This window comes from Oenanthe melanoleuca, chromosome 21, assembly GCF_029582105.1.
Source record: "Oenanthe melanoleuca isolate GR-GAL-2019-014 chromosome 21, OMel1.0, whole genome shotgun sequence".
NCBI lineage: Eukaryota > Metazoa > Chordata > Aves > Passeriformes > Muscicapidae > Oenanthe > Oenanthe melanoleuca.
The window spans coordinates 705,276-717,237 of NC_079354.1; the positions used below are offsets into that span (position 1 = coordinate 705,276).

The 11,962-nt window shown below is 57.1% G+C and overlaps 1 protein-coding gene across 1 annotated transcript; it reads right to left on the reverse strand.

The window, feature by feature from the left end:
* Positions 1–469: 469 nt before the first annotated feature.
* SDHB (succinate dehydrogenase complex iron sulfur subunit B) lies at positions 470–10,577 on the reverse strand. Its single transcript, XM_056507873.1, has 8 exons — positions 10,398–10,577; positions 9,418–9,542; positions 7,574–7,659; positions 4,675–4,811; positions 4,218–4,334; positions 3,520–3,621; positions 2,152–2,274; positions 470–702 (listed from the first exon to the last, which is right to left on the reverse strand). Exons 1-8 carry the CDS (start codon positions 10,551–10,553, stop codon positions 625–627), a joined length of 924 nt encoding a protein of 307 aa, XP_056363848.1. The 5' UTR covers positions 10,554–10,577; the 3' UTR covers positions 470–624.
* Positions 10,578–11,962: the final 1,385 nt, after the last annotated feature.

The window sequence follows — 11,962 nt, forward strand, 5'->3', positions numbered from 1 at the left end:
AACTGCAGAAAGCTGGAGGGAAACGAGGAGGATTCAACCCAAGAAATCCCATTTCCTTAGGATTTGGAGCAAAAATCAGGAATATAAACCAGGATCCCATGGGGTGGGAAGAGAACACCTCCCTCCTGGTGGAATTGGGATCTGGAGGTAAAAATATCAGAGAAAAAAAGATTCAGCCCTAAAAAATCCCATTTCCTTAGGATTTGGAGTAAAAATCAGGATGCCACGGGCAGGATGGGACACCCCACTCCTGGTGGATCTGCCCACGGGGTTTTACCCCACGCTGCTCCCTGGCAGCTGCAAATCCTCACTCTGGGGAGCTCAGGCTCAAGGTCCCTCCACCTTCCCTGCTGCCAGCAATCCCAGGATTTCCAGCTCTCCCCAGCCCTGACAAGCCTGGGATGGTAAAAGGTTCCATGGAGGGAATCAATAAATGATTATTTAATAGAGGATCAGAAGGAGGACAGAGTTGTTCTTTACAGCCTTTATTGCAGGTGCACAGGTAACCCCTGGCACAGGTAACGCCCTGCTGGGGCTGCCAGGCCTGAGGGTCACTCAGGGTCACTCAGGGTCACTCAGAGGTCACTCAGGGTCACTCTGAGGTCACTCTGGGTCACTCAGCCCTCAGGCAGCCGCTGCCTTCTGCTTGTAGGTCGCCATCATCTTCTTGATCTCGGCGATGGCTTTGCCGGGGTTCAGCCCCTGTGGGAGGGGCAGGTCAGCGCCTCTGGGGGGCTGCAGCACCTCCCTCCTTCCTTCCCTCCTTCCTTCCCTCCCTCCTCTCCAAGCTGTACTGAACTCCCAAACCTGCTGCTATCCCACCTTTTTCCCTAAAACCTGGAATTGAGCTGATTCCCTCTGTCCTTTCAAACCCTGGCAGGTCACAGGACGGATCCAAGTGACAGCAAATTCCCAAATCTGCTGCTACTCCTCTTTTTCCCCCCTAAAACCTGGAACTGAGCTGCTGGAATTGACCCTGGGAGGCCACAGATGCATCCAAGCCACAATAAAAATCACAGAGGAGTTGCTACTCACAGAAATATTTGGTACAGAAGGTGCCTAGCACTCCTTTCTGTCCCAGGACACTGTGACCTGATGAGGCTGTGGCAGTGCCACTGTGCCCTGTGCCCCATGGCAGCTGTGACCCCATGGCAGTGCCACTGTGCCCTGTGCCCCATGGCAGTGTCACTGTGCCCCATGGCAGTGTCCCCGTGCCCCATGGCAGTGCCCCATGGCAGTGCCCTGTGCCCCATGGCAGTGTCACTGTGCCCTGTGCCCCCAAGTGCCCTGTGCCCCCATGGCAGTGTCACTGTGCCCCATGGCAGTGCCCTGTGCCCTGTGCCCCCAAGTGCCCCGTGCCCCCATGACAGTGCCCCTGTGCCCCATGGCAGTGCCCCCAAGTGCCCTGTGCCCCATGGCAGTGTCACTGTGCCCCATGGCAGTGCCCTGTGCCCCATGGCAGTGCCCCTGTGCCCCCATGGCAGTGCCCCTGTGCCCCATGGCAGTGCTCTGTGCCCCTGTGCCCCATGGCAGTGCCCCCAAGTGCCCTGTGCCCCATGGCAGTGCCCCTGTGCCCCCATGGCAGTGCCCTGTGCCCCATGGCAGTGCTCTGTGCCCCTGTGCCCCATGGCAGTGCCCCCAAGTGCCCTGTGCCCCATGGCAGTGCCCTGTGCCCCATGGCAGTGCCCCTGTGCCCCCATGGCAGTGCCCTGTGCCCCATGGCAGTGTCACTGTGCCCCATGTCAATGCCCCTGTGCCCCATGGCAGTGCCCCATGGCAGTGCCCCATGGCAGTGTCACTGTGCCCTGTGCCCCATGGCAGTGTCCCGTGCCCCATGGCAGTGTCACTGTGCCCTGTGCCCCCATGGCAGTGCCCCGTGCCCCATGGCAGTGCCCCATGGCAGTGCCCCTGTGCCCCACGGCAGTGCCCCGTGCCCCATGGCAGCGTCACTGTGCCCCACAGCAGTGCCCCGTGCCCCATGGCAGTGCCCTTGCCCTGTGCCCCATGCCCCATGGCAGCTGTGCCCCACGGCAGTGCCCCGTGCCCCATGGCAGTGCCCCACAGCAGTGCCCCACGGCAGTGTCACTGTGCCCTGTGCCCATGGCAGTGCCCCGTGCTCCATGGCAGTGCCCCTGTGCCCCGTGCCCGTACCTTGGGGCAGGTGCGGGTGCAGTTCATGATGGTGTGGCAGCGGTACAGGGAGAAGGGATCCTGCAGCTGCGCCAGCCGCTCCTCCGTGAAGTCATCGCGCGAGTCGATCATCCAGCGGTACGCCTGGGGGGCAGGGCTGCCAGCGCCTGGGGGCTGGGCAGTGCCCGCCCGGGACCCAGCCACACCTGCCCACCCGGAACCCTCAGCCACACCTGCCCACCCAGGACCCAGCCACACCTGCCCACCCGGGAACCCCAGCCACACCTGCCCACCGGGACCCCCAGCCACACCTGCCCACCCAGGAACCTCAGCCACACCTGCCCACCCAGGAACCTCAGCCACACCTGCCCACCCGGGACCCAGCCACACCTGCCGGGACCCTCAGCCACACCTGCCCACCCAGGAACCTCAGCCACACCTGCCCACCAGGGACCTCAGCCACACCTGCCCACCCAGGGACCCCAGCTACACCTGCCGGAACCTCAGCTACACCTGCCCACCCAGGGACCCCCAGCTACACCTGCCCACCCAGGACCCCAGCCACACCTGCCCACTCAGGAACCTCAGCACCACCCTGCCCACCCAGGAACCTCAGCAATGCCAGGATGGGACCCTCAGCAACACCCTGCCAGCCTGGGAACCTCAGCTACACCTGCCTGGGAACCTCTCAGCACCACCCTGCCCACCCGGGAACCTCAGCTACACCCTGCCAGGAACCTCAGTGCCTGCCTGGGAACCTCAGCTACACCCTAAAGGGACCCTCAGCAACACCCTGCCCACCCAGGAACCTCAGCAGCGCCTGCCTGGGACCCTCAGCAACACCAGCCAGGACCCTGAGCAACACTCTGCCAGGCTGGGAACCTCAGCTACACCCGGCCAGGACTCTCAGTAACACCCACCCAGGAATCTCTCAGCACCACCCTGCCCACCCAGGCCCACTGATCCCCAAGAATTTAGATTTTCTGTTTTTCAGATTTGTGCCTTGCTCTGAACTCCCCAGCCTGTCAGCTGCTGCTCTCCTGATTTGGGCAGACAAAGCAACTCCTCTGCAACTCAAGGATACCCTACAGCCTCAGGGTCCAAAAAGTACAAACAAAATGAATTGTGGGGAGCAAACTGGGGGTAAATTACTTAGTTACCTGAAGCTGTAATTTAAGGATTAACCCTTGATATGCAAATGAACCAAATTTGTAATTGTCTAAAAAACTCATGACCATCTTGGGTGTAACCTCAGAGGCTTCTGACAGCCCAGGGTCAGTCTGTGGTATTTAATAAACACCCACTTTTATTCTCTCCATCCTGTCTGGCCTCTGTCCTAGGCAGCCCCTGCAAGGTGACACCAGCCAGGAGACAAAGGTCCATCCTCACCTGCATGAGCACAGCAGGGCCCAGGTACTTGTCCCCGTTCCACCAGTAGCTGGGACAGCTGGTGCTGCAGCAGGCACACAGGATGCACTCGTAGAGCCCGTCCTGCAGGGAGGGGACACGGCAGATGTCACCCAGGGGAGTGACACAGGGGCTCCACCCTGTCACCTCCCCTCCCTGTGAGGCAGAGCTGTGTGGGGCAGCAATTCCTGAGGGGAACAACCCCAGCCCTCCCAGAGAGAGGCCAGGAACTGCCCCCATGGCCCCCCAGGGTCCTTGTGGACACCTTCCAGCTCAGGGCCAGCACCCACACAATGAACCAGCATCTGGGACAGCACCTGACACCCAGCACAGCTCAATTATTCCAGCCTGGAATTTCACAGGGCAGATGGGAAAGGGATCAGAGCTCCCCTGGCAACCCCAGCTCTCTGCCCTGAGCAAGCAGCCACTGGGCCCTGTCCTCCATCCCAGGGCACATCCCCCATCCCAGGGCCCTGTCCCCTATCCCAGGGTACATCCCCCATCCCAGGGCACATCACCCATCCCAGGGCCCTGTCCCCCATCCCAGGGCACATCACCCATCCCAGGGCTCTGTCCCCCATCCCAGGAGTAGGATCACAGTGGGTGTGCCCTGGGAAGGTGCAGAGTGCTCAGGTGTGCCCTGGGCTGCTCTGGCAGGGGTTCAGCACAGGGGCAGTGACCAGTTTCTGGCGCTCCTCAATGGACTGCAGGTACTGCTGCTTGCCCTCCTTGGACTCGTCCTTCTTCTTCAGGTAGGGCTGGATGGATTTGTACTGAGCATAGAAGTTGCTCAGGTCCTGGGCAGGAGAACACAGAACATGTGCCTCTGGGGCTGAGGAGAATCAGGGAACACCCCCAGCTGGATCCACCCACACCCACCCTGCTGCCCAAGCCATGGGGCTCAGACCCCTCCCTCCAGCCCCAGCTCAGGGCAGAGCCTCCTGCCAGCATCCACCACATCCCCTCCTGGCACAGCTTCACCTCCAACTCACACCTCACCCCTCCCCAAACCTGCCACATTCCAGGCCAGGACACCTTTAGTCACTGGGACCCACCCAAGGGACACGTGAGCCCTGACCCTGGTGGCACCTGCCACGCCCTGTCCCCAGCCCAGGGTGTCCCTGGAGCTGCACTCACCGGAACCAGGTCCTTCACCACGTACATGTGGGGCAGGGGGTAGATTTTGGTGACTTTGGTGAGGTCACTGTCGATTTTTTTGATGCAGGCCAGGGTGTTGCCCCCAGCGATGTTCATAGCACAGGAGCCACAGATCCCTGAGGGGCAAAAGCAGAGCCAAGTGTGGGGTTTTCCCTCCAGCCAGGAATGCACTCCCACAGCTCAGCACAACCCTAATCCAGAGCATTCCAGCCAGGAATGCACTCCCACAGCTCAGCAAACCCTAATCCAGGGTCACTCCATCCAGGAATGCACTCCCACAGCTCAGCAAACCCTAATCCAGGGTCACTCCAGCCAGGAATGCACTCCCACAGCTCAGCACAACCCTAATCCAGGGTCATTCCAGCCAGGAATGCAATTCCACAGCTCAGCATGACCCTAATCCAGAGCATTCCAGCCAGGAATGCAATCCCACAGCTCAGCAAACCCTAATCCAGGGTCACTCCAGCCAGGAATGCAATCCCACAGCTCAGCATGACCCTAATCCAGGGTCACTCCAGCCAGGAATGCAATCCCACAGCTCAGCATGACCCTAATCCAGGGTCACTCCATCCAGGAATGCAATCCCACAGCTCAGCACAACCCTAATCCAGGGTCACTCCATCCAGGAATGCAATCCCACAGCTCAGCATGACCCTAATCCAGGGTCACTCCATCCAGGAATGCAATCCCACAGCTCAGCACAACCCTAATCCAGGGTCACTCCATCCAGGAATGCACTCCCACAGCTCAGCATGACCCTAATCCAGAGCATTCCAGCCAGGAATGCAATCCCACAGCTCAGCATGACCCTAATCCAGGGTCACTCCAGCCAGGAATGCAATCCCACAGCTCAGCAAACCCTAATCCAGGTTCACTCCATCCAGGAATGCAATCCCACAGCTCAGCATGACCCTAATCCAGGGTCATTCCAGCCAGGAATGCAATCCCACAGCTCAGCATGACCCTAATCCAGGGTCATTCCAGCCACGAATGCAATCCCACAGCTCAGCATGACCCTAATCCAGGGTCATTCCAGCCAGGAATGCAATCCCACAGCTCAGCATGACCCTAATCCAGGGTCACTCCATCCAGGAATGCAATCCCACAACTCAGCATGACCCTAATCCAGGGTCACTCCAGCCAGGAATGCACTCCCACAGCTCAGCATGACCCTAATCCAGGGTCACTCCAGCCAGGAATGCAATCCCACAGCTCAGCATGACCCTAATCCAGAGCATTCCAGCCAGGAATGCAATCCCACAGCTCAGCACAACCCTAATCCAGGGTCATTCCAGCCAGGAATGCAATCCCACAGCTCAGCATGACCCTAATCCAGGGTCACTCCATCCAGGAATGCAATCCCACAACTCAGCATGACCCTAATCCAGGGTCACTCCAGCCAGGAATGCAATCCCACAGCTCAGCATGACCCTAATCCAGAGCATTCCAGCCAGGAATGCAATCCCACAGCTCAGCAAACCCTAATCCAGGGTCACTCCATCAGGAATGCACTCCCACAGCTCAGCATGACCCTAATCCAGGGTCACTCCAGCCAGGAATGCACTCCCACAGCTCAGCACAACCCTAATCCAGGGTCACTCCATCAGGAATGCAATCCCACAGCTCAGCAAACCCTAATCCAGGGTCACTCCAGCCAGGAATGTAATCCCACAGCTCAGCATGACCCTAATCCAGGGTCACTCCAGCCAGGAATGCAATCCCACAGCTCAGCATGACCCTAATCCAGGGTCACTCCATCAGGAATGCAATCCCACAGCTCAGCATGACCCTAATCCAGGGTCACTCCATCCTGGATGGATGCTCAGCAGCAGCATGAGCTGTGGATCAGGAGTTTTTCCCAGGGCAAGAAAGTCTGAAAGCAGCCTCAGAGCAGATGTGGGAGCAGCCACAACCCCAAACCACCAGTGCCCTTTTCCTCAATCCATGCCTGCCCTCGGCCCAAGGGCCAAGGAGAACATTCCTGGAGCTGTTCCTCGAAGTCCCACATGCTCTCCCAGTTCCACCCAGTGGGATTTCCACAGCAGCACTGGCACAGCCCCTGCTGCTGGCCCCCATCCCAGCCCTGCCCTCTCAGCCTGCTGTGCAACCTCTCCCTGGATTGCCCCATGCACTGGGAGGCAGCAGATGAACCAGACTGGGAGAGAAACTGGAACAACTGGGAGCTGTGGAAGGAATTACTGGAGCTGGCAGCTCAGAACTGTGTCATTACACCCCAACTCCAGCTTGACTCCCTGCTTCATTTTGGTGTTTTATCCCCACAGGGGCAGGGGCTCTGAGGAGTTTTACCCCTGGTTCATTTCAGTGTTTTACCCCACAGGTGCAGGGGTTCTGAGTTTTACCCCTGGTTCATTTTGGTGTTTTACCCCACAGGTGCAGGGGTTCTGAGTTTTACCCCTGGTTCATTTTGGTGTTTTATCCCCACAGAGGGGAGGGGCTCTGAGGAGTTTTACCCCTGGTTCATTTCAGTGTTTTACCCCACAGGGGCAGGGCAGGGGCTCTGAGGAGTTTTACCCCTGGTTCATTTCAGTGTTTTGCCCCACAGGGGCAGGGCAGGGGCTCTGAGGAGTTTTACCCCTGGTTCCTTTCACTGTTTTACCCCACAGGGGCAGGGCAGGGGCTCTGAGGAGTTTTACCCCTGGTTCATTTCAGTGTTTTGCCCCACAGGGGCAGGGCAGAGGGCTCTGAGGAGTTTTACCCCCTGGTTCCTTTCGGTGTTTTACCCCACAGGGGCAGGGCAGGGGCTCTGAGGAGTTTTACCCCTGGTTCCTTTCGGTGTTTTGCCCCACAGGGGCAGGGCAGGGGCTCTGAGCTCCCTGGGGTCCCACAGAGCTCCCCAGGCAGCAATCCCTGTCCTTACCCTCCCTGCAGGACCTGCGGAAGGTCAGGGTCGAGTCCATCTCGTTCTTGATCTTGATCAGGGCGTCCAGCACCATGGGCCCACACCTGCAGCACAGACCCCACAGCACTGACCCTGCACAGCCCCACACTCAGGGTCTGAGCCCTGCACCATTCTCAGGGTTTCCATCCACTGCCTTTACCTGTGTCAATGCCAGGGACCAAACAGGGACCTGTGGGGCAGTGTGGGGTCACACTGTCCCGTGCTGACCACTGAGGGCTCAGCCAGCTCTAACCCAGTGACCTGTGCTGGGCCAGCCTGTGACAGCCCTGCCTGTCCCTGCCAACCACAAGGGACACAGCACTGACACTTGGGGACAATTTCTGTCATTTTACACCCAGGGCACCACCCAGGGATTATTCACTGGGGCAAAGCCACCTCAAAACCAGAGCTGTTGCTCTTGTGGGTTTTGAGCAGGGACTGGGTGGGACTGAGAGCTCAGGGAAGGGTTTGGGGTGGATTCCTGTGGAGGAGCTCAGGGAAGGGTTTGGGTGGATTCTTCCTGTGGAGGAGCTCAGGGAAGGGTTTGGGGTGGATTCCTCTGAGGAGCTCAGGGAAGGGTTTGGAGTGGATTCCTGTGGAGGAGCTCAGGGAAGGGTTTGGGGTGGATTCTTCCTGTGGAGGAGCTCAGGGAAGGGTTTGGGGTGGATTCCTGTGGAGGAGCTCAGGGAAGGGTTTGGGGTGGATTCCTCAGGAGGAGCTCAGGGAAGGGTTTGGGGTGGATTCCTCAGGAGGAGCTCAGGGAAGGGTTTGGAGTGGAATCCTCAGGAGGAGCTCAGGGAAGGGTTTGGGGTGGATTCCTCTGGAGGAGCTCAGGGAAGGGTTTGGGGTGGATTCCTCTGGAGGAGCTCAGGGAAGGGTTTGGGTGGATTCTTCCTGTGGAGGAGCTCAGGGAAGGGTTTGGGGTGGATTCCTGCGGAGGAGCTCAGGGAAGGGTTTGGGGTGGATTCCTGTGGAGGAGCTCAGGGAAGGGTTTGGGGTGGATTCCTCTGAGGAGCTCAGGGAAGGGTTTGGGGTGGATTCCTGTGGAGGAGCTCAGGGAAGGGTTTGGGGTGGATTCCTGTGGAGGAGCTCAGGGAAGGGTTTGGGGTGGATTCCTCTGAGGAGCTCAGGGAAGGGTTTGGAGTGGATTCCTGTGGAGGAGCTCAGGGAAGGGTTTGGGTGGATTCTTCCTGTGGAGGAGCTCAGGGAAGGGTTTGGGGTGGATTCCTCTGAGGAGCTCAGGGAAGGGTTTGGGTGGATTCCTCTGAGGAGCTCAGGGAAGGGTTTGGGGTGGATTCCTGTGGAGGAGCTCAGGGAAGGGTTTGGGGTGGATTCCTCTGAGGAGCTCAGGGAAGGGTTTGGGGTGGATTCCTGTGGAGGAGCTCAGGGAAGGGTTTGGGGTGGATTCTTCCTGTGGAGGAGCTCAGGGAAGGGTTTGGGGTGGATTCCTGTGGAGGAGCTCAGGGAAGGGTTTGGGGTGGATTCCTCTGAGGAGCTCAGGGAAGGGTTTGGGGTGGATTCCCCTCAAGAAGCTCAGCACAGAAGTCAGGCAGGGGAAAACAGCCCCACAGGAGTTTGGGGAAATTTGCTTTTTCCTGGAATAACACCCATGGTGCCTGTGGAAAATCTGCTTTTTCCTGGGATAGCACCACAGTGCCTTTGGAAAATCTGCTTTTTCCCGTGGAAAATCTGCTTTTTCCCAGGATAACACCACAGTGGCTGTGTTCACAACGAGCTGCTCTGTGCCAGAGGGGAGCAGCCCCTTCCCAGCCATTCCCTGGAGCTGGCTTTGCTCCCCAGCCCCATTCCCAAGGCACACCCACTTGTTGAGGTCCACCTCGTAGGTCTGCATGCGGGGTTTGTCCCCGGCCTTGTCGGGGTCCCATCTGTAAATGGCGAATTTCTTCAGCCGTGGCGCGGCCGCCGCCGTCTGCGCCCCCCGGAGCACCTGACCCGGGGAGAAACTGGGTCAGAAACTGGGAGAAACAGGGGCAGAAACCGGGAGAAACAGGGGCAGAAACCGGGAGAAATAGGGGCAGAAACTGGGAGAAACAGGGGCAGAAACTGGGAGAAACAGGGTCAGAAAATGGGAAAAACAGCCTCAGATCCTGGGAGAAACAGGCTCAGATCCCGGGAAAAAGAGCCCCAGATCCAGGGAAAAACAGCCCCAGATCCAGGGAGAAACAGCCTCAGATCCTGGGAGAAACAGCTCCAGATCCAGGGAGAAACAGCCCCAGATCCAGGGAGAAACAGCCCCAGATCTCACCCCGGATCCAGGGAAAAAACGTCTCAGATCCCACCCTGGATCCAGGAAAAAACAGCCTCAGATCTCAGGAAAAAACAGCCTCAGATCCCATCCTGGATCCAGGGAAAAACAGCCTCAGCTCCCCAGGCCCCACTGGAACTTTTCCCCTGCCCACCCCAATTCCCTCACAGCCCCCTCCAGACCCCACACACCTCCTCTCCCACCCTTTCCCTGCCATCCATCCCAGTTCCCTCACAGCCCCTTCCAGACCCCACAGATCCCTCCCCAGACCCTCCCACAGCTCCTTCCCCTCCTCTTCTCCCACCCACTCTTCCCATCTCTTTCCTCATCTCCTCCTGCCCCCAGCTCCTTCTCCACCCTCTCTCCAGCCCCCTCCCCAGCCCTCCCCTTCCGTCCATCCCCAATTCCCTCACAGCCCCTTCCAGCTCCCTCTCCCCCTCAGCTCAGCCCCTTTTTCTCTCGCCGCCATCCCAGCCGCCCGCAGCCCGCCTCTGCCAGGCGTCCCCTCCCTCCATCCCGGCCCCCGCGGCCCCTCACCGCCCGCGGCCCGGCCCGCAGGAGCCGCGCGGGGACTCCGCGCCTCAAGGAGACTCCGACCGCGGCCGCCGCCATCTTGGCGCTGCGCAGTTCCGCCCGCCCCGGAAGTGCCCCTTCGCCGCCATGTTGTTGCGCTGCCGGAAGCGGCTCCGCCATCTTAGGTGTGGCGGCGCCCTCAGGAAAGGCGCCATGTCGGGTGTGGCGCGCCCTGTGGGACGAGGCGGGGTGGGGGGGGCCAGGACGCCTAAATCCTCCTTTTTCTTTCTTCAGTTCCTCTTGTTTTCTCTCCATTCATTCCCAGCATCATTATTTTGCACGGTGGAACCTGTGCTGCCACCGCAATTCTCAAGGGGACCTGCCCCAACACCAACGGGGCAAAGAATCACAGAGACATTGAGGTGGGAAAAGCTCGCAAAGGTCCCTCCAGGACCTTCAATTTGTGATAACTGATAAATGATTCGTGTTAATCATAGAAGTTTTGGAGTTTGTATAAACCAGAAACTTAAAATAAATATAAATATAAATAAATATAAACTTAAAATAAGAAAAGAACATGGACCTAGATAAAGGAAAATATATGATTAAATCCACTCTGTTTAAATCCCTGGTATGAATATTGTGTATACCAATTTGTAAAAGAAAAAAAAAGGGTTTTCCATAGTCTGAAAGGTTGGTTTTTTTTTTTTTTTTCAGGATTAGATTTCCTGCCTTTGTGTAATGAATCACACACTATCTGCTAAAGATCAGAATTCCCACTTCTCCTGTTTTTTATCTACCAAGACCAGATGGTTACATGACCAGTTGTCCCAAGAGATGTCCCACGGGAGTTTGGAAGTTTCTTTGACCACCACTGTTACCTTGCAGAATTATTACAACAAAACAATAACAATTATTGATTACTACAGGGAAAACCATCCTATAAAAAGGGAGCTGCAAACCAAGTTCAGTGGAAGTGTGGAGTGGGCAGTGACCCCTCACGTTGTCCCCAGCACTGCATTGCTCTGTCTGTATAAAATAAACCAATCGAAATTTTGCTGAATATCCAGACTTTGTTTCTCATTTATACCATTGTTATAATTATTTGTAAGCAGTGGCCAAGTTAAATCTTCTTTACAGACTCTTACATTTATTTTGACCATTAAACCACTGAAACCTTGAGTTTGTTAAATCTAACCCTGACAAGCTTCAATTAAGCCAAAGGGATTTGAAGCTTGGACATCTGGGATATTAAATTTATGGCCCTTCAAGGACACTGGAGCAAGCAGAAGACACAGAGGAGATTGAGGCCTGAAAAGCTGGGGATTCTCAATTGAAAAAGATGAGAAAAAGATGAAAAAAGAGCTAAAGAATGCAGCCCAGCTTAGCATGAAGAGTGAGAAATCAGTAACCAATAGTGGAAGAGAATAAATAGAACCCGTGGCCAGTAACTTATTTGTTAATAATGCGTGAATTTGTATTGATGTGGATGCTGGAGCTCTGTCAGCCACACACAAACCCTCGCTGACAATAAAGCGACACTGGACTTGCCAACACTACAAAAACAGAGTTAGAGACAATTTCGGAGG